At 49.1% G+C, this 28,000-nt stretch overlaps 1 protein-coding gene across 2 annotated transcripts in view; it reads right to left on the bottom strand.

Moving 5' to 3' along the window:
* Positions 1–88: 88 nt before the first annotated feature.
* The window catches only part of LOC122392111 (metal cation symporter ZIP14-like), a 61,853-nt gene continuing 33,941 nt past the window's right edge, over positions 89–28,000 (bottom strand). The window contains exons 1-7 of one of the 2 annotated variants that reach the window (XM_043386655.1): positions 13,951–14,160; positions 8,835–9,437; positions 8,309–8,434; positions 7,836–8,039; positions 6,565–6,784; positions 4,349–4,536; positions 89–2,666 (exon numbers count right to left, since the gene is read on the bottom strand). In XM_043386655.1, coding sequence (XP_043242590.1) covers positions 2,514–2,666; positions 4,349–4,536; positions 6,565–6,784; positions 7,836–8,039; positions 8,309–8,434; positions 8,835–9,437; positions 13,951–13,971 — 1,515 coding nt within the window. In that variant the 5' untranslated portion in view covers positions 13,972–14,160 and the 3' untranslated portion in view covers positions 89–2,513. Of the gene's footprint in view, positions 2,667–4,348; positions 4,537–6,564; positions 6,785–7,835; positions 8,040–8,308; positions 8,435–8,834; positions 9,438–13,950; positions 14,161–28,000 lie in introns of those variants that run through there. The other variant, XM_043386656.1, reaches the window with a different exon arrangement.

Below are 28,000 nucleotides of genomic sequence, written 5' to 3'. Positions count from 1 at the left end.
AGATCGATCGACCATAAACATTTGTTGTAACCAGTTGTAACTTCGGACCTTCGGGCATATCTATCCGAACACACAATGCAGAGAAGTCTTGCAGAGATCTACTATATTACATCGATTTCCAAAAGTGAACAATTTCAAATCGCTAACAACCTCAACACAGCACCCATTTCTCAATCTCAACAAATGCCGATCAACACCCACGCACGCCGCACAGCAAACGCAAAAAGAAACACGCGCACCCTAGCACGTGAATGCCTACATTGGGCGTAAAACAGAGCGGTCAGGCCAGTGTGAATCATGATATGAAATTACAGACTGCTCAACAATAAAATGAACGATTTGTTATGCGCCGCAGATTCAACTGATGGTTTGCTGCCCAAGACAGCCAGCAACGAAACATCGATTGAAAAAAGAGGCGACGAGTCGTCTACAACATTGGTGTAAGTCAGCTACCACAAAATAGAGAAAGCCAGTGAATACTGGATAATAGTAGTCAAGTAATCTTGCTGGATCATGCCCTGCGCCTCGTCCTAAAACCTCAAAACGTAGACAAACCATAACAAAATCAGTAACTTTGGTAAAAAAGTACAATGATACGTTCTTCAGATATCCACCAACGTAATGACTATTCAATCTGCAAAAAAAGAGCTAAAACTGTTAGATCAAAATGAAAGGCTAACAACAACAAAAAGTTTCATATCAAAAACTAAAAACAAAACGTTTTAGCACAAACAAGCTCGAGCGTTGTCACCACAGGCTTCAATGCATCGTGCATATTGGTTCAGATCCGTCATCAGACCCAGGACGCGTCCTTTCATATACCGCGCTGCTAAAACTAACAGAGCAAATATACATAACTCCGAACACAACACAAGAGAACCTCAGTGTCACGAATACGCATATAAATAACATGAAATTCCACGCGACGGGCAGCTGCATACCCGTAACGCAATCACTCACGTCACGTAATCTTACAAAACTGGCCACAGGGCGAAAACCATACGTTGCAGCAGCACAAACTATTCACACATAATCTGCACTGTGCAGACTTTCATAACGTGCCTACTGCCTTTACAATATACAGCTCAAGGGCAGGCGGGAGCTGCCACATTTCCCCGTGAAAATCTCATCCAGTCAATCAGCATCAACTCCGAATAACAGTGTAGCGGCAAGCTACCCATTAGACACACATCATTCCACGACGGTACAAAAGTTACATTATCGTTATTAAATAAGGCTAGTCTGGAACAACACGACGCTAACCAACGACAAAATTGATGGATGCAAGTTTGACTTTTTCATGAACGAATTTTCCCGATCGGAAAGGGTCTACACGACAAGCTATGCTGAGCGTTGCCTCTGGCTTCGTAGATCTGCTCATTGAAAACAATTGGATTTCGGAATTCATGCGTTCAATGTCATTGATAAAAAAGAGATATCAGAGATATAAGATAAATGCCTGTTAACTACAATATTCATATTCATTCCTCTAAGAGGCTAGGCCTAGCTGATTTCAGGACAGACTTTGACGTCATATTCTGACAATGAAAACATTTCGACCTGACCCTGTTCAGTGCTGGAGCCCTACTGTGCACATAGCGTGGCTGGCAGACACCGGTCGCCTGCCACAGCACCAGGCCGTCTAGCCTACAGGGAACAGTCCGCTAGGCACTGGGACGGTTAGGCAACTGCCCAAAACCAGCACACTCGTGGAAGAACAACTCTGAGGCGCCCCACCGATGTGGGTTCAATGGAGGCTGATGGAAAAACTGCACTCAGCACAAACCTAAGTACTCAATAGGGAATATTCTCGAGTCAGTGCCGAAATTTCAATTTTTTTAACCACCGTGGGGTGAGACACCTGGCTTCAGGCCACATGATATGGTTTTAATAGCCGGTCTTAACAACGTTTGAAAATGGAAATCGGTGCTATTTTGAACCATTACTTGTACTCTACGGATAAAAAATGGATATTGAAATGACTTCTCAATGATGAATATGGTGCCAACAATTACACATGGTAAGGTAGCAGTCTAAGGCATGCCATCTTGCTGCATAACAAATATTACAGTAACAATATGTTACAGTTGTAAGTCTGTGGAAGATTCGACGCATGGCTCCTCATGTAAACATGGGAATCGGGAACACGCTATTAAGTACGTCGGGAAATCTCAACATCCATTAATACTATTGAAATGTCATGCTTGGTAAAATCTCACTAAGTTTCTTCAATAAGTGACAAGGCAAAAACTAATACAGAGATGTAAACTGAATTCAAAGATAAGTATATAGAAATGCCAGATCAACCCTTAAATCTGCTATTGGACCCACGGCAAACTTACGGCTGCTATAACTCAGTCATGTAAGACACTTAAGTCTAACTCACGTAACTCACAACCTCGGCTGCTTGGCAGCCAGGGGAAGAGGACCGCCTGCCGCGGCCTGGCACCGGCGGTGCCACTAAAGCTGCGTCCACACCGAGACGTATTGCTAAAGCCGTGCTCCCACCGCGGTCAGCCGATCGTCAGGCTGTCGGAGAAGTAGGCGAGAGCGAACAGAGAGAACACGCCCAGCAGGATACCGATGTTCTGGGCGAGCAGCACGCGCAGGCCGCGGTAGACGCTGATAGAGCTGGCCTTCTCGGCCGCCTCGTTCATCTCAGGCACCTGCCGATGGGACAGGGTGGTCAGACTCTGGGCCTGAAGTGGACTTGGGCACTGGGTGGTTAGACTTGGTGATTGGGGTGTTTAGACCCGAGGGCAAATTATCATGTCACGCAATGTGGCTCGGATGGGCATACTTCGAGACAAATACGACAGAAACCAGTAGTCCGAACTATGGGAAACTATGACACATGTGAAGTAATTGTAGGGAAGAACGGCTAAAGGACATCATGATGATTGGTGCCAGATAGCATATTTCATCATATGTGCCATGTTTTGCCAATGTAGCTCAAATATAGCACTGCCACATGACGCATCTCGGACCCGCTGACACCGTAAGTTAACCCTCGCCCATGTAGGGGGGGTTGGTGCACCCCCCCCCCCCTGAGGTTTTTCTTAGCTACACGCCGAACCGTTTCAGATAGCCGGCTAAAATTTTCAGTACCCTCTGGGGCATCCTTTGCGCAACTTTTGGTATTTTTTTTGTCAAGGTCATGTCAGGTCACGGAGTTATGACGTCACAAAGGGAACAACCTCCGGCCAGATTTACGCTAAATTGGAGATTGCTTCACATTGGTATAAATGCCGACTGACCTGACACACTGATGGATTGTTTTAGAATCACAACTGGCTGATTTGACATTGGCACAATGTCCGTTGACATTTTGAAGGTTACTAAAGGTCAAGGTAAGGTCAGTGACCTCGGTTGACCTGTAATGACTTTTTGCACTTGTATGCCTTTTCGGGGTATTTTGATGCCCTGAATTCGAATTTGCTATCCATTTCAGGCATCGTCGGTTGTTTCTTGTAGTTCATTTTGGGTCAGGGTCAGGTCAGTGACGTCACACGCCTGACGTGACCCAATGCACAAATGACCTTGCAGACTTCCGATGCTCCCAACGCATCATTTTTAGAGTTATGACATCGAAATACACACCAAACGATAGGGAATTGATCAAGGATCACGATAGTGAAGGTTTCAAGTCGATATCTCTTACCGTTTTGCCGCAATCGGCGCGGAAATCTTTTTCCGAAAATTTGACCTTTGACCGGTCATAAGTAGGTCAAATGTTGACCTAGGACCAAAAAATATACCACCAATCGCGAGATCTCGTTGAGAGCAATCCGTTGGTCTTTTCCGCTAAGCTCTACGACGCTCCGTTTTCAAACGCCAGGGGGGGGGGGTCGCACCAACCCCCCCCCCCCTGCATGGGCGAAGGTGGCAAAACACCGTTTACGGGCGATGGTTAATTACCGTATGACTTCCATTCAATGCCCCGGGAGACCACCAAAATAGCACCCGGCCGAAATCCAATCACTCACGCCAGACGCGACACAGAAGCCACAAATAAATCCATTACAGTGCCACATTCCACGAGTTTTATCTTCCCAGATACTACGATATCGGCTCACAGCCCCTGATTCTACTCTTCCCATCAGTTATATTATGAAATAACTTTAGAGATGTACCTGATGGGCTTCCGCTCTCAATCTAGCGTCATTTTCAATAACTTGCCTACAAAACGTAACATTTAGAGACACTACCCGTTCCATTCGCCATACCATGACGGCCTGCCTAAATAAGATGGCCTCTCTCCATTTCCCGCGCCATTCAAATCTACTAGTATAAATGTAGCCTCCCTTTCTGCTTCCATCCTTACCCCGTCGAGCCGAGCTGAACTCACCATATCCACCAGCGCTATGTAGAGGAACATGCCGGCTGCCAGGGCGAACACGAAGCTGGTCGACTCTGTGAAGTCGCCGATCAGTACTCCGAGCACCAGGCCCAGGTAGCAGGTGCACGCCGAGAGGAAGTTGTACACCACCGCCTGACGTACCGTCATGCCGGCGTCCAGAAGCACGGCGAAGTCACCTGCGGAGAGAGGACAGAGGTCAGTGAGAGAGGGAGAGTGGACACTATTGCGAGACAGAGAGGGTGAGAACCTGGTGGGAGAGAGCTGTAAGAAGGCGTAGGAGAGAGCTGTAAGAAGGCGTAGGTAATGGTGAGAAGTTGCCAGAACTATGACGTCATTCACTATGGTTTATTTTGGAGATGTGTTGACGGTGCGTAAGTAGAGACGAAAGACTATCGGCTGGAGATACAGTACATGAGCATGACGCCAGCGTAAACACGTGACGCACGGATAAGATGTCTGCAGAGTGGGAGGTGGAAGATTAGACGTGTTCATTTGTATATCCAATATTGAGAAACGTGTAGGATCACGACCGCTGGCGTCACCTGTTTGACAAACACAACAATACGCAAAAACCGAATGCCACATGAGAGGTACGTGGGATAGCCTGATACTACCCCGTTGCTGGAGAAAGTGTCTATTCTAAATCGGGACAATATCCTTCCTAGCATGGTCAAGCGGCGTCTCTCAGCTTACACAGCTCAGAGTTCAGACCATAGGTCAATACGCCATACGGGCAAGTAGCACAGGTAAGAGTACGCAACAGCAGCGGTTCAGAAAATGTCCGTTTTAGACCACTTCCATTTACGCTGAAGATCGTTGCCTCATGGGTTGATGACAAGGCTATGTAAACCAGGTAGAACGCTCGCGACGAAAAACTGTTTTTATCAGACTGGCCTAAATAATGTCAAAATCAAGTCTTGAACTGAACGGCCCGTGCTGCTATAGGTTACCTCTAACGCTCTGCCCCCCAAAATCGTCACTGGCTTATTAGCCAATGAGCGTCGAGCATTGACGCACGCTGATTGGTGGGATTACTGCAGTTGTTGTTAACGTTGCTCACGGTGCTGACAGCGCTAGCGAAGGTGTCTCCACTTTTCGTAATGTTAAAAGCACGGAGCGCACCCCCTGGTTGATGGCTAATTCAATGAACTTTAATGTTCCATATTTGCGATTTCTTTATTTCATATATTAAGCGAATGAGAGCAAGAAATCCATTAAGTGCGCACTCTTATACGACTTGACCCTATGGTAGCTGCACTATCAGCCCCGACCAGCAGCGCAGAATAACAAACAAAGGACACTGACAATAGGTTCAGCGAAGACGTGTCTGTTTATGGCGGTGCGCTAGTGATAAAACCTATTGCCAACAGTCTGCCACGCCCCTCCTCTCCCTTACAGCAACAACCTATTGTTTATAGGGCTATTTAGAAGAAAAAAAAAAACACCCGCAAGATACGTAACCAGACAGCAGCAAATGTTTATAGTAGTGAATCATATCGCTTCTGCACGTATGCGTGCCGCTTAGGTCAAACATATTCCAGAATCCAGATCTTCCGCGAATCGGTTGGCGGAGAAAACCTGACAGTGACATATTCCAGAGAAACCCGAGTGATATGACGGCCTTCACACCGTCAGATGGGATGGCTTTGGGCAGCGGGGTTGCCGGCTGCTGTGCCAGCCTGCTGCCACTGGTAAAATTACTTGCGCCATGGTAAAGAATATTGCGTGACACAGACCACAATGTGCAGGACCAGTATGACCCATTATCAACACGATACAATGGAGACATGAACCATAATGGATTTGAGGTGTGACGGAAATGAACGGAACATGAATTATGATACTTTTTCAACAGCAGTCACGATAACCCCCTGTCCTAAGATCATCAAACTTATAGTAAACCACCAGCCTTCAGCACAAATTCTAAAAACACAAAGCACTGCAAGCCTTTTCCGAACCCAGAGCCAAACATAGCACTCTTCCAACATTCCTCCGTGCCGTCCCTCCCACCAAAGGTGGAGAATTGTGCCGAATTGGGGGGGGGGGGGTTATCGGGCTCAACAAATCCGCCGCCGCCCTAGCGGTAACCTTGACCTCCGCCGGCTGTTGCGGCTCCAAAGCCAAGCCACCGAAGCATTGGGGGAGCTCGAGCACCCCCAGTCCAGCACAATACTCCACCTATGCCTCCCACCCCTCCTACCCACCGAGCTCGTGCGGCAGCTCCTCGCAGAGGACGGCCAGGCTGATGCTGATGCCGGTCAGGATGTTCTCGCTGAAGGCGGCGCCGATGCTCAGGCCGTCGAGGAAGTTGTGGAAGCCGTCGCCGAAGATGATCATCCAGGCGACGATGGCGATCTCGCTGGCGACCCCGGAGCCGCGGCGCAGCGCCAGCTCGTGGTCGTGGTGGTGGTGGCTGTGCGGCTTCTGCGGGAGAGCGAGAGAGATGTTTGTACACGGGCATGCAGGGTATCACTTACCCGAAAGTGTGTGATTGCACTCGGTTAAACGACACTGTGAAGTTAGGGGAGGGAGCTGGCCATTCTGGTAAGATGCAAATGAATTGTAGAAAGCTGCAGGAAATAAAGACGGTATAACTGTACGTCGATACCCGACCAATCCTCATTTTAGAAAACCGAACAAAATCGAATACGACTAACAGTAAATGTGGCCGTGATATTACGACAGATCAATCATTTAATACTTAATTAGCTATCCAGGAAAAGTTCCAGAGGTCGATTTATTTCGACTAAACCCACTGAAGCTAAGCGGATAGATGAGTTGTCATTTACTCCACCTCCAACTATAAACCGTATGACGGAACTACTCAAAACCATACGCGGTGCCACCCGCTGCAAACCGCGCCATCTCAGGGACCGTCCGTCCCGTTACATCCACCCGGGGGTGCGGCCGGTCCCGTTCCCAGCCAGGCACTGCAAGGACGCGATAAGGCCCCCTGCACACCCGTGAGAGCCAAGCCATATGGGTCGCTGCACAGACAGACGGGCTGATAGGGCTGTGCCGGCAGCTGCGGGGATGTGACGGTAGCCAGCCAGCGAGGGGCGCCGGTGGAATGGTGGCTTATACCTGATGGTATTCGACTTATACTTTAACTTATTTCGTCGACTCCATTAAGTAGATGCAGGATCATTTCTGATCGTCTTCCAATTACGTTGGTATACAGAATGAGCACCAAAAAGTTCCATTCGACGATTGTTTTGTCGTTAGTTATCACTACCACCACTGATGTTTCCACCCAGCTGTTTAGTGATCCATGGACAGCTATTGTAGCTTTGAAAAGAAAGCAAACCTCATGAAGCTTGGCCGCTGCAAACGTTCATCAAATAATCCCACTAAAACAATCAACAAAATGTCCCCAGCCAGTGGCATTACAATTACAACCCCCCACGGCTCCTTACACCTCCGCCCATTTCAAAGTCGTCCTCATTCACGCCACCGATTGACTCGCATCACTCACCTCCTCAACCTGCCCGAACATGGCCCTCACGGGCTCCAGGTGCGTGGCTTTGACGTCCCGGGAGCTGGGCAGCACCACACCGCCACAGCCGGTGGCCGGGTCGCCCACAGTGCTGCTGGAGGGGCTGCTGCACGGGCCGCGCGTCCCGGGCGACTCCAGCACTGAGTCAAGGCGTGGTTCGTCCCCATCAGCAGATGACCGGCGCTGGACGGGAGAGAGGGAGAGAGGGAGGGTCAGTGGGGAGAAAGAAGGAGAAGCTGGATTGGCTGTGAGTGGCTAGAGATAACGTGCTCCGCATCATATCAGGTAGCGCAGAGCAGACCACGTAACATAAAGGTGGAAGTTGAATCGAACAGCATATATTTTGAAGAAAAAAATCGCTGGATATTGAATTAAATAATTTTGTAACGCTGAAAAGGCCAGCAGTTTTGTTTTACTCGATGTGACTTATGCATCGACTCTAAGCAGTTTACCTTTTTGAAGTCGAGCGTTATCTTCATCAACCTCTCTATCATGAAGAAGAACCAGGCTCCGGCCAGCACACATAGTGACGTGTTCAGGTACCCGTGGCCGGCACCCTCTACCACCATTCCAAACGCCTGCAAACGAAGGGAGAGAAATACAGCGTTGACTGTTGCTAACCAAAGAAACACTTCAGAGCGGAGTCTGCGGAGATGGGCCGATTGTCAAAGGCTATACGTGTTTGTTGGCCGACGCCGGTCGATCCTTTTCGGTGAGCGATTTTAGCTCCCAGCCGAGGTCATACTCGGTGATTGGCAATCACACAATGCGCCGTGGAAACCACCTGGCTGATACAATGATACAGCGTTGCACAATTTGAGAGCACCATGACCACATCGAGTTTCCAAAAAGTAGTGTCTACCTGTAATCAAAGAACCTCTAGAGTACAGTTTTTTTCTAACACGATGCGCCCTGATTGTCACACACACACACACACACACACCCAGTCCATCAGATTTAGTCAGAGAGGCCACTGACCTGCGGTATGAGGTGGAAGAGCGCACTGGACGACAGCGAGCCGACCGCCAGTCCGATCAGGCCCGGCATCAGCCGCTCAAAGTTGACGCGTCCCAGCAGCGGCAGCAGCAGCACGGCGAAGATGGATGACAAGCTGATGACGGTGACGAACAGCACACCATATCCCCAGACCTCCGCCGGCGACGGACGGCTGCGCTTGGCGGGCGCCTCGCGCTTCGCCAGCCGCGCCAGACATCCCGGCTGCTGCGCCTGGTGTAACACCATCGGACACAGCCGCTCCAGGGTGACCGTATCGGGACCGAGTCCGTCCAACAGACTCTCCGCCGGCACACAGCCGGTGGGCGGGGAGCCGCAGGACGCAGCGTCACAGGTGACAGCACGCTGGACGGCGGTCGCCAGACGCGTCACGGCCGATTCTGTCCAGGTAGAGTTGGGGGCGTACCGTGCCGTCAACAGCTCGGACAGGCCGGCGAGGTCGGATGGGAGAGGGTCCGATGAGGCAGCCGTCTGACTGGACAGAGGGAGTACTAGCAGCACCAGCAGAAGTGGTGAATGTCCCAGCAGCGGCGGCGACCGCCGAAACGTCATGGCGAGACGGAAAATCTGCGGAAAGAAAGGGGTTGTTAGGTGCATACTAGTGGAGCTGCTTATATGGACAGTGTGTTATACTGTGACTGATGGATTTATGAGTCGTCCTTGAACAGACATGTTTGTCCGCTATTGTTATATGAGGCCTTTCGTAGCCAACCTACACATAACTGTTGCCTGGCAATCAAATGCAGAAGGAAAAAGGCAATAACGCCGAGTACAATCGTGCTGCACGCCTTCACTCAGTCTCAAAAGCCACTTGAATGACAGATTGGACAAAACTGAAAAACCGTCAGCTTTACTGTTCGGAATGTAATTTTAGCTGACGCGATGTCGTTGGTATCGACCACACAACTGAAATGTCGGTCTTCACTCGGACAGAAATAGGCAGATTGCACTCTGGCCGAGAATATCAACCCAGCTGGAGTGGGGTTTTCACGGAATTCTACCTCCGAGGCCCTGAGACTGCAATATCGGTAGGCTAGCAGTACAAGGAACGGTATTTTTAAACAGTAATTTCACATACTGATCCGCAATAAAAACGACACAAATGATAAACGATCCGCTGCAGCAAGCCATAGTGCATTGGTAAACAAAAACAAAAATAAATAAATAAAAAGCAAAATAACAGTAAAGACCCGTCAAATTCAAAGTATCCAAATCGTCGGAATGCTGACGAGGTCGCACGTGCCTGTCCTCCATACGTGCCGCAATGGCCGTCAAATATGCAGCACACCATAGCACGGACCACCAGGTCATGCACGCTGAACAATACTGAGCCAGCCGAGCCGACACGGTTCGACGGTGGACGGGCGACGTGGGGTTATTCGAGCACAGATCCGGTCCCACTCTGCCCCAGCCGTGCACCGGGCCATTCATGAAGGCACGAGGAAAATCGGGACCCGCTACCGACGGGAGGGCCCGGCCCGACACTGTCCGTTATCGTGCAAGTTAGTTGTGAGTTTTGGAGAGGGAAGGAAGAAGAGGGAGAGAAGAAGATGGAGAGATGGAAAGGGGGAGAGAAAGACGAGAGTGCTTCACATTGCGAACACTTTTAAGTTTTAACTGTATACTATTACACAGTTAAAGAGACTATTCAAAAAGTTAAACATGCAGCTGTGTGCGACAATGTCTATATACAACCGTCTCGCCAGTCGTCACTCGTCACCCGCCTGCCCGAGACTCCACCAACCATGGCGAGAGAAAGCAAACAGTTCCGACTTACAGCTGAACCCTGAATCCGATGATCTTAGCAATACGTAGCAAAAAGGCACAGCCACGAAAGTCCAAACGGGGCACTGTGTCGTGGGCAAGCGAAAGCAGTGGTGATATTCAATCTAAACAGTCTTTGACCACGATCTTCTGATGCAAAAGCTGATGTTGCACGGCATAGAAATTGCCTGGTTCGCCGCGTGTCTACATGGACACACTCAGAGCAAATCTTGAAAGATGCATCCGGACGTAAAGTGCTGTCTCGGCCTCTTTATAATACCATGGGTATCTTCCAGGGCTCTGCGTTAGGACTGCTTCTTTTCATCATTTTCTCTAATAGCTCATCGCTATACGCGGGCGACGCAGAAGCGTTTCAGTATGCCGATGACACTCAAGTATTGGTTAGCGGTCCAGCTCGGGATCTCGAAGTTCTCATCTCGCGCATGGAGGATTCGCTCGCGTCACTCGCGTCACTCAACGACTGGTTTTGCGCTAACGCCCTCAAAGTGAACGCAAGTAAAACACAGCTTATTGTATTTGGCAGTCGTGAAAATCTACGTAAATTACCAGACTTCAGAGTACCATTCCGTGATGCAGCGTTGCAGCCGTGCCACAGGTGAAGAACTTTGGCGTCACTTTCGACTGCACTCTGTCATGGGACGCACACGTCTCCGAACTCTGCCGCCGGTGTGCCGGACTGTTGATTGGTCTCTCACACGCGCGCCACTGTCTCCCAGATGGCATCATTAAAATGCTCGTGACGGCACTCGTAGTATCGCAAATCCAGTACCTACTGCCTTTCAGTTTATGGTAATGGGTCCCAAAACAATTTTGATCGACTCCCAAAAAAAAAAAAAAAAAAAAATTAACTTCGCCGCTAGAGTTATTTTCGGCCGCCTTAAATTTGACCATGTCTCCGACCTGCGAACAAAATTCGGGTGGTTGTCCCCGCGCGGTATGTCCGATTTCCAAACCCTTGTCATCGCACACAAGGTCATACAACGCCGAGAACCCAAGGAACTAGCAGCCCTGTTCGTTGCTAACAGCGCTATCCGCGAGAGACAATCCAGGCAAGATCCAGACAAGACACCTCTTCCATCTCCCGCGTTCGCGGGTGGAAACGGGCAAGCGGCGGTTCGGCTATCATTTGTCAATTGTCCATCGACTTTCAACATATGATAAAACGGCTCCACTAGCGTCCGGTAAAATGTAAATGTATGTGGAGCGGACTTATTTTCATGCAATGAGAAAGCCAGTAGGTATCACTGGGATTACAAGATCGGTTCGCTGGGGGAACATCTGATTGCCCACAATACCGACGAATCGGATGACACCACCTTCGTCTCGGGTCGCCATCGGAGGTCAGTTTCCGGGCTGGCAGTCGACCCGCTGGGACCAGGGACCGTCTCTGGCGGGATGTTTAGCGCCTAGCGCTACCTTGATCCCACATCGCCGTCCGCCGAGCAATGTGGTTGGCATAAGACGCGTAGTTTTTCAAGAGCTGCATATCCAACTTGCACCTATAGCAAAGCAACTTGCAAGGGCCCTCTGAAGTCTGACTCCAACTTCAAAAATCGATCAGGAAGCTGAACCTACCTCAACAACAGACATCCATTTCAAATCAAACCCCCAATCAAACCTTCCAATAAAATGACTTAGATGTTTGCTCAGCCCTGGTCACCCCAGGTCCTCGATAAGAATCAGAGTTCCAGCAGCCTAGTGATACAGCGAGTGACCAATGCATTTGGTCTGATCATGTAATATCAGTGTCAGCATCACAATCTGTAGAAAACAAGAGATGGCTTTCCAACAGACTATGAACACTGGGAACTTCAAGCTCAGGATCCTTCACTTTTCAATAAGAGTTAAAGTAGTAGCAATCGCTAGCCCAAGGTACCTATGTTGTTATCACTTATCAATATAAAATACTCAAAATAGCAGCAAACTACAAGGCTACTTCAAAAAGGTATCATTATTGAACTGTTTTTTATTGAATTGCAAAAGAAAGGGACAGTTATATTTGCAGTGGCTGCAGAATCCCACCACAAAATACAAATACACACCAACTGATTGACCAGGCAGACTAGCCACCACAAAATCTAGTCAAAACTGCCATAATTGATAGTTAGCTTAACATTTATAATTTTATCAATATCAATAATAGGAACCAGAGGATAATTAAAATTTGGCATTAAAATGCAAAATCTTCAACCTGAATTGACCAGCTCCAGGGACCAGGCTCAAACCACTGATATCTCAGATTTTGTTGGGCATTCTTTTAAGTTTTATAGCTTTGTTGGGCAGACCAGGGAGCTACTTGGCTACTGTTTTTCAGCATTATGCCACCAGCTTGCTGTCAATTTCAACTTTTCATTGATCAAAAATCAAAATCAATCATGTGACCTGTGTGCTGTGTGCAGTTCATCAGCGACACCATGAAATACCAGCAATGACCTTCCACATATGACTTATGAGAAAATCAGCAACATGCTGATAAAGCATGCGTTCAGACAGCCGGCGCCTGGCAGCCCCTTTTTTTTCTCTATTGGGGGATATCCCTTAGGCTTTTCATGGATAATGGGTAAAAACTGGCACCACCAGCTGCCAGGCACCATGTGCTTTGCATTTAATTTTCTTAATTGAAAAATAATTATTTTAACTTATTAATCATTCTTGTTTATTTATTCATGCATTAACACCCTTGGAAATTTTGTACAAATATTTTCATGAGGAATGCATCAGCAGGGAAATTCTTCAAGAAATTATGGCCTGTCCGAACACACAAAAACAGGAACAGGACAGCACAGCAATAGGGTAAATCTGACACCATGCCACAGGGCTGTGGAGTCGATGGATATTTGGCAACTTCGACTCCGACTCCGGCTTTCAAAAAGCAGCTCAGACTCCAACTCTGACTCCGGGCAGAATTGTCAACTCCGACCAACTCCAACTCCCGACTCCGACTCCGCAGACCTAGCAGGGCTGCGGAGTCGACAGATTTTCGGTGACTCCGACTCCAACTCCGGCTCGGGTTTCTAAAATCGACTCTGACTCCGACTCCGGTCACAACTGTCGACTCCGACCAACTCTGACTCGAACTCAGACTCTGACTCCGCAGCCCTGCCATGCCAATGCCAAATTTTCTTTCAGCCAAGTGGCAGATACAGCGGTATTACCTGTTACTAAAATTAAGCTTACAAATGAATATTGGTCTGTCAGCCTGAATTGCCTATATCAATATTTATATGCAACAATAAATGGTTCTCACCCGGCCCGGCCCGGCCATTGGCTACCTAATGACTCTCGGCTCACTTACATGAATAAAAGGCAAGGTCATCACTCATCAAGAACCAGAGTCAAAACTGTTTCAACAACTTTCATATGATTCAAGATGTGTCCTCCCAGCTAACAATTTGCCGTTGTTACAACGTCGTTTAAACGTTGTCAAATGGCTACCACAACGTCCCGATTTATCGTTATGACAACGTAATTTTGTAGACTCCCGAGCTCTGTTCGCACCCCGTTTATTTATCAGCAGACTTATGACGTCGGCGGTCGATTTACGTCACGGGACATGACGTCATCGCTGTAAGCTACGTGCTACGTGAAAGAGACATATATGGTGCTGTACTGACATTGGTGGCGCACATCAATCAAATGCTCTCCTGCGCCGTTTTGTGTGTTTATTGTTTCACATGGGTATGTTGTGATTATATTCGGTTTTGAAAATTGATTTTTTGTTTTATTTAATTTTTTATGCTGTTTATATAACTATTCTATTTGCGTCGGTTTGCGGGTTTTTTCAAGTGCTCAGTTTTTGCAGCGAGCTTTTTCTCTTAGGGTTTGCGAGATAGCCGCGGAACCACATATCTCTTAAGCATTGGCTTCAGACACAGGAATGCGGCTGATTCACGTGACAAACTCGATGGCGGTCCCTCCATTCCGGAGAAATTCGCCGTCCCTATATGCAATCCACAGAGCCGAGCGGCGGATGACAGGTGGCCGGCTCTCGGGAGATCGGCAGGCGCCACTCGAAAAATCGGCAAGCCGCCGCCGAATGCGCGTGCGAAAATGAGCGGGGTACCGCCGTTCCGGAGATCCCGGCAGCCGGCGGCCGGCCGGCCGCCGTAAATGCCCAGTCGGGGCAGGTGCTGCCACCTGCGCAGTCGGCCGGCCCGTGCGGCAGTGCGTGGTAGTTCCGCTGGCGGCCGCCAGAGGGATATCGCCACGCGCGTCGTCACTAACCATGCGAATCTAAGAAAAGTTGAATAACTTGAATAAGAGTGAGGGTAAAGCCAGAATTTTAGCGGCGAATGAGGCGAATAGCAAAGGGATCCAACACAGCCATCTGTATTTACTGTATTTACCCTTTTCAGTCAGCGATAAGCCCCAGCAATCGCACCGCTCTAAAACTCGCAAGCTGTTCACCGTGCAGGGTATTCCATTATAACCACCCACCGGCTCTGAAACACATATAAGACCGCAGAATAGGTAGGACGCGAAAAACCATAGGGGAAATATAGGTAGGTGAAACACAATTCAGATTGGGAACAAAACCTACTCATATTGCGAGCAATTCATTGAAAATACAGCGAAGCGATCTGTGCCCCAGACAATTTCCGGCAATTATTGGTAGTCTAAAAACGTCTGATTTAAACGTCAGAAAGTAACAGGTTTTTTCGCGGTATTTAGGCAAGTTAATACCAAGTATTTTAGAACAAGTTCTTTGCGGTATTTAGGCAAGTAAATACCTTTGGCAAATTTTCAGTACATTAGCAAGTTTATATAACTATTCTATTTGCGTCGGTTTGCGGTTTTTTTTGAAACGCTCAGTTTTCGCAGCGAGCTTTTTCTCTTAGGGCCTGCGAGATAGCCGCGGAACCACATATCTCTTAAGCATTGGCTTCAGACACAGGAATGCGGCTGATTCACGTGCTTTTGTGAGCGAGGTGCTTCCCTCCGGGAGAAATTCGCCGTCCCCATATGCTTAACACAGAGCCGAGCGGCGGCTGACAGGTGGCCGGCTCTCGGGAGATCGGCAGCCGACACTCGAAAAATCGACAAGCCGCCGCTGAATGCGCGTGCGATTATCAGGGAGGCACCGCCATTCAGCGGATTTCTATTGTCGGCCGATATTGTCGGCCGAGACGGGCGGCGGGCGGCGGGGCGGGGTTTCCCCGTCCAGCGGCCGGCAGTGCTGAGCCGAGTCGTTCCCACGGTCTGGAGGCCAGCTGGGTGGGGGCGGGGTGGGGAGTGGGGCGGCCGATTGCCAGCCGCTTCTCCACGGGCAGGTGCTGCCACCTGTGCAGTAGTTCCACTGGCGGCCGCCAGGCCCGTGTGCGGGCCGTGCGCGGTAGTTCCGCCAGCGGCCGTCAGATGGATATCGCCACGCGCGTCGTGTCTAACCTGACGAAGCTACAAAAAGTTAGATAACTTTAATAAGAGGGACGGTAAAGCCACAATTCCAACGCTGAATGTTGGGCAAAAGCAAAGGGATCCAACACAGCCATCTGTATTTACTGTATTTACCCTTTTCAGTCAGCGATAAGCCCCAGCAATCGCACCGCTGTAAAACTCGCAAGCTGTTCACCGTGCAGGGTATTGCATTATAACCACCCACCGGCTCTCTCTACGTATGTGTAATTGCTTCATAGGTAGGACGCGAAAAGAATTTCGGACATGATAGGTAGGCGAATCAAGTTATGAATCGGAAATAAACTTGGTGAAACAAAATACGAATTGGAATAAGCGTAACTCAATTGCAAACAATTCATTGAAAACAAATCAAAACGATCTGAAGCCAAGGCAATTTCTCAAGATCTTTGGTCGTCTAAAGACGTCTGATTTAAACGTCGGAAAGGAACAAGTTCTTAGCGGTATTTAGGCAAGTAAATACCAAGTACTTTGGCAGGTTTTCAGTACATTAGCAAGTTTTCAGTACATTACCAAGTAGCAGGTGATACAGCAAGCTGGCAGGTACTTTGGCATATAACTATTCTATTTGCGTCGGTTTGCGGTTTTTTTTGAAACGCTCAGTTTTCGCAGCGAGCTTTTTCTCTTAGGGCCTGCGAGATAGCCGCGGAACCACATATCTCTTAAGCATTGGCTTCAGACACAGGAATGCGGCTGATTCACGTGCTTTTGTGAGCGAGGTGCTTCCCTCCGGGAGAAATTCGCCGTCCCCATATGCTTAACACAGAGCCGAGCGGCGGCTGACAGGTGGCCGGCTCTCGGGAGATCGGCAGCCGACACTCGAAAAATCGACAAGCCGCCGCTGAATGCGCGTGCGATTATCAGGGAGGCACCGCCATTCAGCGGATTTCTATTGTCGGCCGATATTGTCGGCCGAGACGGGCGGCGGGCGGCGGGGCGGGGTTTCCCCGTCCAGCGGCCGGCAGTGCTGAGCCGAGTCGTTCCCACGGTCTGGAGGCCAGCTGGGTGGGGGCGGGGTGGGGAGTGGGGCGGCCGATTGCCAGCCGCTTCTCCACGGGCAGGTGCTGCCACCTGTGCAGTAGTTCCACTGGCGGCCGCCAGGCCCGTGTGCGGGCCGTGCGCGGTAGTTCCGCCAGCGGCCGTCAGATGGATATCGCCACGCGCGTCGTGTCTAACCTGACGAAGCTACAAAAAGTTAGATAACTTTAATAAGAGGGACGGTAAAGCCACAATTCCAACGCTGAATGTTGGGCAAAAGCAAAGGGATCCAACACAGCCATCTGTATTTACTGTATTTACCCTTTTCAGTCAGCGATAAGCCCCAGCAATCGCACCGCTGTAAAACTCGCAAGCTGTTCACCGTGCAGGGTATTGCATTATAACCACCCACCGGCTCTCTCTACGTATGTGTAATTGCTTCATAGGTAGGACGCGAAAAGAATTGCGGACATGATAGGTAGGCGAATCAAGTTATGAATCGGAAATAAACTTGGTGAAACAAAATACGAATTGGAATAAGCGTAACTCAATTGCAAACAATTCATTGAAAACAAATCAAAACGATCTGAAGCCAAGGCAATTTCTCAAGATCTTTGGTCGTCTAAAGACGTCTGATTTAAACGTCGGAAAGGAACAAGTTCTTAGCGGTATTTAGGCAAGTAAATACCAAGTACTTTGGCAGGTTTTCAGTACATTAGCAAGTTTTCAGTACATTACCAAGTAGCAGGTGATACAGCAAGCTGGCAGGTACTTTGGCAAGTCAACAAGTTTTTCGTGAATATCTAAGCTTCTAGACGTCCGATTAACACGGGACGAACACCAATCGATCCCAAATTTTCTCCCTCATACTTTGATTGCCAAAGCGACGCGGAGCGAGCGCAAGATATCTTGTATAACTATTCTATTTGCGTCGGTTTGCGGTTTTTTTTTGAAACGCTCAGTTTTCGCAGCGAGCTTTTTCTCTTAGGGCCTGCGAGATAGCCGCGGAACCACATATCTCTTAAGCATTGGCTTCAGACACAGGAATGCGGCTGATTCACGTGCTTTTGTGAGCGAGGTGCTTCCCTCCGGGAGAAATTCGCCGTCCCCATATGCTTAACACAGAGCCGAGCGGCGGCTGACAGGTGGCCGGCTCTCGGGAGATCGGCAGCCGACACTCGAAAAATCGACAAGCCGCCGCTGAATGCGCGTGCGATTATCAGGGAGGCACCGCCATTCAGCGGATTTCTATTGTCGGCCGATATTGTCGGCCGAGACGGGCGGCGGGCGGCGGGGCGGGGTTTCCCCGTCCAGCGGCCGGCAGTGCTGAGCCGAGTCGTTCCCACGGTCTGGAGGCCAGCTGGGTGGGGGCGGGGTGGGGAGTGGGGCGGCCGATTGCCAGCCGCTTCTCCACGGGCAGGTGCTGCCACCTGTGCAGTAGTTCCACTGGCGGCCGCCAGGCCCGTGTGCGGGCCGTGCGCGGTAGTTCCGCCAGCGGCCGTCAGATGGATATCGCCACGCGCGTCGTGTCTAACCTGACGAAGCTACAAAAAGTTAGATAACTTTAATAAGAGGGACGGTAAAGCCACAATTCCAACGCTGAATGTTGGGCAAAAGCAAAGGGATCCAACACAGCCATCTGTATTTACTGTATTTACCCTTTTCAGTCAGCGATAAGCCCCAGCAATCGCACCGCTGTAAAACTCGCAAGCTGTTCACCGTGCAGGGTATTGCATTATAACCACCCACCGGCTCTCTCTACGTATGTGTAATTGCTTCATAGGTAGGACGCGAAAAGAATTTCGGACATGATAGGTAGGCGAATCAAGTTATGAATCGGAAATAAACTTGGTGAAACAAAATACGAATTGGAATAAGCGTAACTCAATTGCAAACAATTCATTGAAAACAAATCAAAACGATCTGAAGCCAAGGCAATTTCTCAAGATCTTTGGTCGTCTAAAGACGTCTGATTTAAACGTCGGAAAGGAACAAGTTCTTAGCGGTATTTAGGCAAGTAAATACCAAGTACTTTGGCAGGTTTTCAGTACATTAGCAAGTTTTCAGTACATTACCAAGTAGCAGGTGATACAGCAAGCTGGCAGGTACTTTGGCATATAACTATTCTATTTGCGTCGGTTTGCGGTTTTTTTTGAAACGCTCAGTTTTCGCAGCGAGCTTTTTCTCTTAGGGCCTGCGAGATAGCCGCGGAACCACATATCTCTTAAGCATTGGCTTCAGACACAGGAATGCGGCTGATTCACGTGCTTTTGTGAGCGAGGTGCTTCCCTCCGGGAGAAATTCGCCGTCCCCATATGCTTAACACAGAGCCGAGCGGCGGCTGACAGGTGGCCGGCTCTCGGGAGATCGGCAGCCGACACTCGAAAAATCGACAAGCCGCCGCTGAATGCGCGTGCGATTATCAGGGAGGCACCGCCATTCAGCGGATTTCTATTGTCGGCCGATATTGTCGGCCGAGACGGGCGGCGGGCGGCGGGGCGGGGTTTCCCCGTCCAGCGGCCGGCAGTGCTGAGCCGAGTCGTTCCCACGGTCTGGAGGCCAGCTGGGTGGGGGCGGGGTGGGGAGTGGGGCGGCCGATTGCCAGCCGCTTCTCCACGGGCAGGTGCTGCCACCTGTGCAGTAGTTCCACTGGCGGCCGCCAGGCCCGTGTGCGGGCCGTGCGCGGTAGTTCCGCCAGCGGCCGTCAGATGGATATCGCCACGCGCGTCGTGTCTAACCTGACGAAGCTACAAAAAGTTAGATAACTTTAATAAGAGGGACGGTAAAGCCACAATTCCAACGCTGAATGTTGGGCAAAAGCAAAGGGATCCAACACAGCCATCTGTATTTACTGTATTTACCCTTTTCAGTCAGCGATAAGCCCCAGCAATCGCACCGCTGTAAAACTCGCAAGCTGTTCACCGTGCAGGGTATTGCATTATAACCACCCACCGGCTCTCTCTACGTATGTGTAATTGCTTCATAGGTAGGACGCGAAAAGAATTGCGGACATGATAGGTAGGCGAATCAAGTTATGAATCGGAAATAAACTTGGTGAAACAAAATACGAATTGGAATAAGCGTAACTCAATTGCAAACAATTCATTGAAAACAAATCAAAACGATCTGAAGCCAAGGCAATTTCTCAAGATCTTTGGTCGTCTAAAGACGTCTGATTTAAACGTCGGAAAGGAACAAGTTCTTAGCGGTATTTAGGCAAGTAAATACCAAGTACTTTGGCAGGTTTTCAGTACATTAGCAAGTTTTCAGTACATTACCAAGTAGCAGGTGATACAGCAAGCTGGCAGGTACTTTGGCAAGTCAACAAGTTTTTCGTGAATATCTAAGCTTCTAGACGTCCGATTAACACGGGACGAACACCAATCGATCCCAAATTTTCTCCCTCATACTTTGATTGCCAAAGCGACGCGGAGCGAGCGCAAGATATCTTGTAACTATTCTATTTGCGTCGGTTTGCGGGTTTTTTCAAGTGCTCAGTTTTTGCAGCGAGCTTTTTCTCTTAGGGTTTGCGAGATAGCCGCGGAACCACATATCTCTTAAGCATTGGCTTCAGACACAGGAATGCGGCTGATTCACGTGACAAACTCGATGGCGGTCCCTCCATTCCGGAGAAATTCGCCGTCCCTATATGCAATCCACAGAGCCGAGCGGCGGATGACAGGTGGCCGGCTCTCGGGAGATCGGCAGGCGCCACTCGAAAAATCGGCAAGCCGCCGCCGAATGCGCGTGCGAAAATGAGCGGGGTACCGCCGTTCCGGAGATCCCGGCAGCCGGCGGCCGGCCGGCCGCCGTAAATGCCCAGTCGGGGCAGGTGCTGCCACCTGCGCAGTCGGCCGGCCCGTGCGGCAGTGCGTGGTAGTTCCGCTGGCGGCCGCCAGAGGGATATCGCCACGCGCGTCGTCACTAACCATGCGAATCTAAGAAAAGTTGAATAACTTGAATAAGAGTGAGGGTAAAGCCAGAATTTTAGCGGCGAATGAGGCGAATAGCAAAGGGATCCAACACAGCCATCTGTATTTACTGTATTTACCCTTTTCAGTCAGCGATAAGCCCCAGCAATCGCACCGCTCTAAAACTCGCAAGCTGTTCACCGTGCAGGGTATTCCATTATAACCACCCACCGGCTCTGAAACACATATAAGACCGCAGAATAGGTAGGACGCGAAAAACCATAGGGGAAATATAGGTAGGTGAAACACAATTCAGATTGGGAACAAAACCTACTCATATTGCGAGCAATTCATTGAAAATACAGCGAAGCGATCTGTGCCCCAGACAATTTCCGGCAATTATTGGTAGTCTAAAAACGTCTGATTTAAACGTCAGAAAGTAACAGGTTTTTTCGCGGTATTTAGGCAAGTTAATACCAAGTATTTTAGAACAAGTTCTTTGCGGTATTTAGGCAAGTAAATACCTTTGGCAAATTTTCAGTACATTAGCAAGTTTTCAGTACATTACCAAGTAGCAGGTGATACAGCAGGCTGGCAGGTATTTTGGCAAGTTCAACAAGTTTTTCGCGAATATCTAAGCTTCTAGACGTCCGATCAACACGGGACGAACACCAATCGGTCCCAAATTTTCTCCTTAATTATTTTATGGCCAACGCGACGCGTAGCGAGCCAAGATATCTTGTTTGTTCCTATTTTGATTTGTAAACGATTTTACCTGCGTTTTGGAGTACCTACTTCATAGAAGAGCATTTCAATTTCAATTTAGTGTTTGATTGTGTCAGAATATGTGTGCTAACTGCTAAAATGCAATATGTTGCTTCATTACATTTGCTGTCCCCTGAAGTTTGTAAGGATTTAGGTACCTTCTTAAATACTTGGCCACTCTATATTGTCATTTTATTTCCCAATTTATGTTCACAAATATTTATTATAAGTAGGTACTGTGTGGTGATACTTTTGCTGTGTCTTCCTTCCTTCAAATTATTGTTATTGCCTTGTGTTTTATCTTGGCCTACCTATCCATGTAATTTTTTTATCTTAAATATAGGAAAATATTCCCAAGAAGGCACTGAATTCATAGCACTCGTACATGTGGTGATTGTTGGTGATGTGTATCCCGGACCATGAAGCTTGAAAGCCTACTTATATGCCACAATTTTTAATATTCAAGTTGATTTTTAATGATGAAATTATAAAAAGTTGTTCAGAACCTTGCACGGACTGGTTTACATATGGAATGATAAATAAACAGTTCTCATCAATCCAAACAAAAATATGGCACATGCTCATGAGAACATTTACTGCAGGTCTTTGACCATTTGCTGGAAAATGCCTTCCGCCAGCTGTCCGGTAAAGTCTTCAGACCTGAGGCATCATCCTGTTATCACTCTGAAATCTGAATAGCTTGGTGAGGTTGCTGAAGGCCTCTATTACTGCTTCCTCTGAGGCTCTGACCCTGAGGTGCTTGAGCAATAAGCATTTTGGACTTAAAAGGAGGGAGTGAATTTTCTGATCCCTTGTTTTCTTGGCAGGTGATTTATCGCTGCTTAGGGCCAGCGGCCCATCGGACAGCCTTGAGAAGACCGCCGCACGCTGTTTGCAGTCCGTCGACCTCCTGTCTTCAACGGACGGACGCCCTCGGTCCCACTCAGCAATTGACTGAAGCCTATCGCGCCGATATGCTCGCTCATCTTCCATCCTCGCCCTGCCTGATGGTTTCGACGACCCGGGCTGTGGTCCCTGAGGTTCGGAACCCGTCTCGCTGGCCTGCCAGCAGGAGGCCTGGCGCTCGTCGCAGACGAGCGCTGCAGTGTGGCCAGTGAACCTGATGCTTCACTGGCCACACTGCTGGCACTGATACTGCACATCGCACAGCTCGATATATAACAATTGAACACATGTCGGGCGTGATTTATTTGTAGATATTTGTAAACAGCCTCTAATTTTTGGCATTGATTCGTTGTGTGACGTTGTTTTGTTCGCATGTGGCCATGTGGATAAGGCTACTGGCCAGTGGCCATAGCCTTATCCTTCTCGTTAAATCTGTTATCTGGAAATAAATGTCACCACTCACCATAAATGTGTTCTACATGGGCAATGACTAACTATTCTACTGTACATTTTACGGATGTCACATTTCATGGTGCTTCAGGATAGATATCACAAGCGTCGTACTTCTTTGTTACGTTGATGACGCACCTGTAACCGCAGGCAATAACAGCCGGACACAGGCTGACACGCGCTATTCACCGATGGGCATATGAACAGATGGGTGTCGTGATCGTGGGCATGGTACTGCCTAGACTCGGCAATAATTAGGGCGTTTTTAATTCTGGCCGAACCTATCGGTTTTCTTCATCAGATGCCGTTTAGGGGGAGGGTAGATGGACTCTGCCCTTCCCGCCCCTCGCCATTTCGGACTAAATTGCGACATTTTAGGGCCGTGCAGAGGTTCACTTACGACGTCCCAAGTCAGAAACCTGACCTGACCTAATAATGTGGTCGGTGTGAAGATCCGTCTTTAAAGGAAAAGGGCCACCTTCGTGAAATATGAAGATATCGTTGTTTTTCATTTTGACATTATTATTTTTCATTTTCTTTTTAAAACTGGTGCCAGAAGTGCACAATTCGCGAAAAAGTATTTAAACTATTTAACATATTGGTACTATGTTGATACTCTCTACGGCACCTACTGTATGATGGCATAGCGATGACGTCACACTCAAGCCAATCAGCGTTCAGAAGACAGACTCGTCGGATTGTGTCAGATAAGCTGATTGGTTAAAGCTGAGCTGATTGGAGCTGATTGGTAAAAAAACCAAAGCCTCGCCGCGGGTGGCTGTATTACAGGGTAAGGACGCATTCCTGGGATAAGGACGCATTCCTCTTTTAAAATTGCCGATACCTACGAATGGAAGCCGAAATCGGCCGTAAGGATATAGACTGGTGGGTTTTCGGACACGGGCTACAAGATGGCTATCTCAGTTTCAATCCCCATGTTAAAGGTGGCCCTTTTCCTTTAAAGGGACCCTCCCACCTTCAAAAAAGTTAATGAATTGGCATGAAAGTGATGTCGCTCGGTTCAGACAGAGCAAAAACGAATATCTACCAAATTTCATCAAAAAATATTCACCGGTTTTCAAGATATTAGACTTTTACTTTTGTTTACTTTTTGGGATCTCCGCTGTTCCTAGCGACTTTATTTAAAAGTGCGGCATTTGTTGCGCGCAAAGCAGCATATACCACCGCGTGCTACAAAACGTTTTAGTCAAACTTAATTACGGACGTTCGAAAGCCTGATGACGTCATCAGATTCCCGTAATGGTTAAGAGATAGGGACCACGCTGGTCCCACCCTGCAAGTAAAGGGAAGAAATTTCTTGAACACCATAAAGCTGCGGGGGTTGCGACCAGGATAAATGGTGGTTTCTGAGCCTGGCCGCAAACTTGGCTATCTCAACTCAAAACTAATGTTAAGGTGGGAGGGTCCCTTTAATGTTCAAGTGCGCCAGCTTTCATCTCTATACCAGCGCCTCCGAGCAATTACCTTAAAAAAAAAAAACGTCGAGGGCGACACCCGAACCCCCTCTTCTCGGTGCCGAGGGCTAGGGGGTAGTGCTTATTAAGGGAGAATGGCTGTGCTATTTGACTGTGCCATTCGAGCCCTACCAACACCTGTGATGAACCGACGCCCGGTGCGAAAGGAACATCGGCGTTCTCGGCCAGTAGCGGCGGAACACCTTCAATTAAGGGGGGGGGGGGCACTGCCGACTTAGTCCCATTCTAAATTCTTTCCATGCAACGCCCATAGGGCTAATGTAAAAAAGTCAAAATCAAAGGGGGCACGGTGCCCCGGTGCCCTCCCCATTCCGCCGCCTATGTTCTCGGCAAAGTTGCCAATGATTTGCAAAGTTTGAATGATTCAATGCATAATGCCAAGTCCTTTTGGCTCCTGCGAGATGTCGCTAGCGCGTTGATGAAGTTCAATATAGAGGTCACTAGCGTCGTGCCATGAAACCCAAGATTACTTTCATGAAACCTACGCAGCTAACGGATGGGGCTGCAGACAAAAGTACGCCAAAAGTACGTCGTGACCGTGGTCTCCGCTGCTAAGCGACAATCAAAAGGGACATTGCTCAGCTTGTTTGGCGCACGTGTGACAGCGGCGCGGGGCGCGCCCAAATCGGCCGCGCCTTCGCTGCGGTTGGCCCACAGCGACCGCACGAACTCTGCGGTTATAACAGCAGCCTACGTCACACACTGCTGGCGCGACTCGAGCTCCTATTGGACAAATTCACGTGGTCTCCGTTGCTAGGCAACAATCTCGTCCATCAGCCAGCGTATGGATGGTGGCAGTGGTTTTGTCGGGTCGGTAACTTTTTTGTCTGCGTTTTAGATCACTTTGTAGCCCCATTAAAAGAAGAAATATCTCACTTTTGTGGTTGCCCATAGTAAGCGCACGGCAGCCTACGTCAGCAGCCTGCGTGCGTTTCTCGGCCTCTCATTGGTCAACAGCACAGTCCTATCTCTTCAACACAGTAGCCACCTAGTGGGCTGTTGGGGAAGCTGTTTTGACAGCAGCGGGCGAACAGAGCTCGGAGCTCTGTTCGCCCGCTGCTGTCAAAACAGCTTCCCCAACAGCCCACTAGGTGGCTACTGTGTTGAAGAGATAGGACTGTGCTGTTGACCAATGAGAGGCCGAGAAACGCACGCAGGCTGCTGACGTAGGCTGCCGGGCGCTTACTATGGGCAACCACAAAAGTGAGATATTTCTTCTTTTAATGGGGCTACAAAGTGATCTAAAACGCAGACAAAAAAGTTACCGACACTACAAAATCACTGCCACCATCCATACGCTGGCTGATGGACGAGATTGTTGCCTAGCAACGGAGACCACGTGAATTTGTCCAATAGGAGCTCGAGTCGCGCCAGCAGTGTGTGACGTAGGCTGCTGTTAAAACCGCACAGTTCGTGCGGTCGCTGTGGGCCAACCGCAGCGAAGGCGCGGCCGATTTGGGCGCGCCCCGCGCCGCTGTCACACGTGCGCCAAACAAGCTGAGCAATGTCCCTTTTGATTGTCGCTTAGCAGCGGAGACCACGGTCACGACGTACTTTTGGCGTACTTTTGTCTGCAGCCCCATCCGTTAGCTGCGTAGGTTTCATGAAAGTAATCTTGGGTTTCATGGTTCGACGCTAGTGACCTCTATATTGAACTTCATCAACGCGCTAGCGACATCTCGCAGGAGCCAAAAGGACTTGGCATTATGCAGTGAATCATTCAAACTTTGCATTTGCAAATCATTGGCAACTTTGCCGAGCCGAGAACATAGGCGGCGGAATGGGGAGGGCACCGGGGCACCGTGCCCCCTTTGATTTTGACATCTTTACATTAGCCCTATGGGCGTTGCATGGAAAGAATTTAGAATGGGACCAAAAGTCGGCAGTGCCCCCCCCCCCTAATTGAAGGTGTTCCGCCGCTACTGGCCGAGAACGCCGATGTTCCTTTCGCACCGGGCGTCGGTTCATCACAGGTGTTGGTAGGGCTCGAATGGCACAGTCAAATAGCACAGCCATTCTCCCTTAATAAGCACTACCCCCTAGCCCTCGCCACCGAGAAGAGGGGGTTCGGGTGTCGCCCTCGACGTTTTTTTTAAGGTTATTACTCGGAAGGCGCTGGTATAGAGATGAAAGCTGGCGCACTTGAACATTAAAGGCGGATCTTCACACCGACCACATTATTAGGTCAGGTCAGGTTACTGACTTGGGACGTCGTAAGTGAACCTCTGGATGGCCCTAAAATGTCGCAATTTAGTCCGAAATGGCGAGGGGCGGGGAGGGCAGAGTCCATCTACCCTCCCCCTAAACGGCATCTGATGAAGAAAACCGATAGGTTCGGCGAGAATTAAAAATGCCCTAATTATTGCCGAGTCTAGGCAGTACCATGCCCACGATCACGACACCCATCTGTTCATATGCCCATCGGTGAATAACGCGTGTCAGCATGTGTCCGGCTGTTATTGCCTGCGGTTACAGGTGCGTCATCAACGTAACAAAGAAGTACGACGCTTGTGATATCTATCCTGAAGCACCATAAAATGTGACATCCGTAAAATGTACAATAGAATAGTTAGTCATTACCCATGTAGAACACATTTATGGTGAGTGGTGACATTTATTTCCAGATAACAAATTTAACGAGAAGGATAAGGCTATGGCCACTGGCCAGTAGCCTTATCCACATGGCCACATGCGAACAAAACAACGTCACACAATGAAGCAATGCTAAAAATTAAAGGCTGTTTACAAATATCTACAAATAAATCACGCCTGACATGTGTTCAATTGTTATATAACGAGCTGTGCGATGTGCAGTATCAGTGCCAGCAGTGTGGCCAGTGAAGCATCAGGTTCACTGGCCGTCTGCGACGAGCGCCAGGCCTCCTGCTGGCAGGCCAGCGAGACGGGTTCCGAACCTCAGGGACCACAGCCCGGGTCGTCGAAACCATCAGGCAGGGCGAGGATGGAAGATGAGCGAGCATATCGGCGCGATAGGCTTCAGTCAATTGCTGAGTGGGACCGAGGGCGTCCGTCCGTTGAAGACAGGAGGTCGACGGACTGCAAACAGCGTGCGGCGGTCTTCTCAAGGCTGTCCGATGGGCCGCTGGCCCTAAGCAGCGATAAATCACCTGCCAAGAAAACAAGGGATCAGAAAATTCACTCCCTCCTTTAAAGTCCAAAATGCTTATTGCTCAAGCACCTCAGGGTCAGAGCCTCAGAGGAAGCAGTAATAGAGGCCTTCAGCAACCTCACCAAGCTATTCAGAGTGATAACAGGATGATGCCTCAGGTCTGAAGACTTTACCGGACAGCTGGCGGAAGGCATTTTCCAGCAAATGGTCAAAGGCCTGCAGTAAATGTTCTCATGAGCATGTGCCATATTTTTGTTTGGATTGATGAGAGCTGTTTATTTATCATTCCATATGTAA

Source organism: Amphibalanus amphitrite, unplaced genomic scaffold (genome assembly GCF_019059575.1).
Source record: "Amphibalanus amphitrite isolate SeventyFive unplaced genomic scaffold, NRLGWU_Aamphi_draft 000469F_arrow, whole genome shotgun sequence".
In the NCBI taxonomy this organism is placed as follows: Eukaryota; Metazoa; Arthropoda; class Thecostraca; order Balanomorpha; family Balanidae; genus Amphibalanus; species Amphibalanus amphitrite.
Note: the sequence above shows the minus strand (reverse complement) of the source record. Positions and strands in the feature narration are given on the sequence as shown.